Source organism: Brassica napus, chromosome C5 (genome assembly GCF_020379485.1).
Source record: "Brassica napus cultivar Da-Ae chromosome C5, Da-Ae, whole genome shotgun sequence".
Classification (NCBI taxonomy): domain Eukaryota; kingdom Viridiplantae; phylum Streptophyta; class Magnoliopsida; order Brassicales; family Brassicaceae; genus Brassica; species Brassica napus.
The window spans coordinates 23,288,028-23,291,229 of record NC_063448.1 but is presented as its reverse complement, the minus strand read 5'-3'; the positions used below and the strand labels follow the sequence as shown (position 1 = coordinate 23,291,229).

The 3,202-nt window shown below is 32.9% G+C and overlaps 1 protein-coding gene across 1 annotated transcript; it reads left to right on the top strand.

Moving 5' to 3' along the window:
* Positions 1-373: 373 nt before the first annotated feature.
* LOC106414229 lies at positions 374-1,087 on the top strand. The gene has a single exon (XM_013854917.1). It carries the CDS (start codon positions 374-376, stop codon positions 1,085-1,087), a length of 714 nt encoding a protein of 237 aa, XP_013710371.1.
* Positions 1,088-3,202: the final 2,115 nt, after the last annotated feature.

Sequence of the window (3,202 nt, the reverse complement as noted above, 5' to 3'; positions counted from 1 at the left end):
GCAAGACATTTGTCTACCAAGGAATGAGGGCGGCTTGGGCATTAGACCCTTGAAGGAAGTAAATAATGTTCACTGCTTGAAGCTTATATGGAGAATAGCATCGTCGTGCTCTTCCTTGTGGGTCAAATGGATCCATTGCTACTTGATAAGGAAGGGGTCTTTTTGGTCGATCTCAGTTAACACAAACTTGGGATCTTGGATGTGGAAAAAGCTACTGAAGATGAGGAGTATTGCAAGGTAATTTATACAGGTTGAGGTCGGTAATGGAAGTCATACCTCATTCTGGCACGAAGTATGGTCTCAGATTGGGTGTCTTAAGGAGGTGGTAGGTGATCGAGGCGTTATTGCCCTGGGCATAGCAAACAACGCTACGATGGTAGATGTTATATCAAATCATCAACGGTGGAGGCACAGACAGAGTATTTTCAATGATATAGAAGATGAGATTGATAGGCTGCATGTTGGAGGGTTAGATGATAAAGATGATGTTAAGCTTTGGAAGTGGGGTGAAGGGAAATTTGTGAGTAAGTTCTCTTCAAAGAAGACCTGGCAACATGTGCGAAGTGAGCATCAAACTTGCGCTTGGAGTCAAGGTATATGGTTCCCTCAGTCTACTCCAAAATACTCTTTCATATTATGGATTGCGAGAAGGAACAGATTGCAAACGGGAGACAAAATGCAAGCTTGGAATGTCTCTGTGAACGCAGAGTGTGTTATGTGTCAGGGAGTTCAAGAGACATGCCAACATCTCTTCTTTCAGTGTCCTTACTCGACTGAAGTGTGGGAATCTCTGGTGAAAGGGTTTTTTAGGGATGATTTCACCACTGACTGGGATGATATTGGGGAAATGGTTTATGGTAGAAGCTACCCTCCAACAGAAATGTTTCTTATCAGATACTCTCTTCAGGTTGCAGTCCATAGCATTTGGAGAGAAAGAAATGGTAGAAGGCATGGAGAGGAACCAAAAGCGGCTGCCATACTGAGTAAGCTTATCGACAAAACGATAAGGTTTCACCTTCTTGCTGTCAAAGCCACGGGTCATGCATACTTGGAAAGGAGTTTACGCATTTGGTTTGGAATAAGGTAAGTTCCAAATCCAACATAGAAAACAGAAGATTTCTTTTATTTTAGTTGATTAAGTATATAAATAAAAACAGAAGCACTAGATGTAACACAGTTTTGACTGAATATAATTTTACATTCATTCAAAAAAAAAAAAAATCTCTAAAATTCAGGCATGTCTCATTGATTTAATAGACTCTTAAATTTTCATTTATAAGAACAACCGGTGGTTTTTCCGCGCTTAGTGCGGACTGTTTGTTAATTGTATACCATAATATTTAAAATTTGTTGTAAATTTAATTGTTATATTCTAAATTAACATTTGAACGTATGATATAACAACTTTTGTTTCAAATATTTCGGTTCGTCCGAAGTTATTGTCATTGATGTCAGCGATGGTATGGTAGGTACTTTGATGTGCATAAGTAATTTACGCTTTTGAAATTTAATTATATTTGTTTACTATTATGTAAATAGATTGGTTTTGGGAGGAATTCTAGTACTACTCTATTTTCGTACTTCTATTTGCGCGGGATAGTTATATTTATTTAGTTTAGCAATTTCTATTTGTTTTGATTTTTATTTTTTGTTCAAAATATTTTAATATATTTTAATATCTAACCTTTTTTGTAATTGTAATATTCAACTTTTTCGATTGTGTTTTTTGTTCATTCTCATTCTCGTATGTATCTGATCATTTTTATTTATGACGTAGTTGAATTGAGACCGATACAACAATAATGCGATCTTTATTCTGGATGAGGGGATATTTGAAAATATTGCTTGATTTGTTACTATCGTTAGTTTTTGTTTGAAAATGTTATATAACATGCACACATGTGTTCTTCTTGCATCCACCTGTTCATGCAGTTCTCTATTATTACACAAATAAAATAAAATACGACAAATCTTAGGAAAATAAATGGAATTTGGTTCTCTTTTTCTTTGACAAAAAGTGATTGGCCATAACTGTGAAAACATATGCGCATATAGAGGTCAAATAATTTAATGTAATAAAATCTTTTTTTTTACCGATGTCTTTCAAATAAATTTTCCAACGACTCTCACTGTTACTCTCAGCTACAATGAGTCATGGAATTTAAACCCTCACCCAAGTATCCCCCCCTACGCACTGATTCACTGAATATGACATTATGCAATGTAATGTAATGTGTAGGTTACTTTTTTTACATTTTTGGGATACGACTGATGTAATCATATTTATAGCATTTTTGTTTTTGTTCGTTGTTCAGGCCCAATAGTTATTCTTCTCCAGTAAGAAATTCTTGTGTGTAGTTGATTTTCTTCAAGCATTGTAGAGTGTTTTTCTCTAGCCATCTCTGGAGAATGATTTAGATTTGTCATCTGACTAAACATATATATCTGCTCTATGATCCTTTTGTATATTTTTGCACTCTCTAACCAAGTCAAATAGTTTTAACACCCTCTCCATGTTCAACACCCTCATTTTCTCCTTTTAACATTTCACATCATCTTCTCTCTTTTCCACGTAATTTATTCAACACCCACTTCATTCTAAATTTCTACAAAGTATTGTTTAAAAAAAATTCAACACACTACTCCATAACTCTTAATTCATATTTTTGTTTTTACAACATAATAATTATATATTAATAATTAACTTAAAAACTAAAATAACATAACTTTTAATAATACTTATTTTGAATTATTATACTTATCTTACTTTTTAAAATGATTATTATTAGGATCTATTTAACAAAAAAAGGAAAAAAAAATTGAATTAGTTGATTATAAAGAAAAAAGAAGTTTTTCTGTATCCAAATGAAATGAGAGTAGTCTCTATTTATAGATTAAAAAAAATCTTGAATTTTGATATAATTTTGATATTTTTTTAAAAAAATTTATTATATAATAAATGCATTTAAATTATTGGGTAAGGATAAAAAAAACAAAAAAACATATACATCCACTCAGAAAGCGACACGTGGCAACGCTGGCCAAAAAAAAAAGTTACAACAATTGAAACTTTGTAACGGGTGTTGATGCCACCTAGATTAACTCAATTTATCAACGCCCTCGTTGCAAAGGTTTCAACTGTTAAAACTGATTTTCAACACTGTCGTTATGGTTGGTCTTATTAGTCTAGAAATCTCGTTTT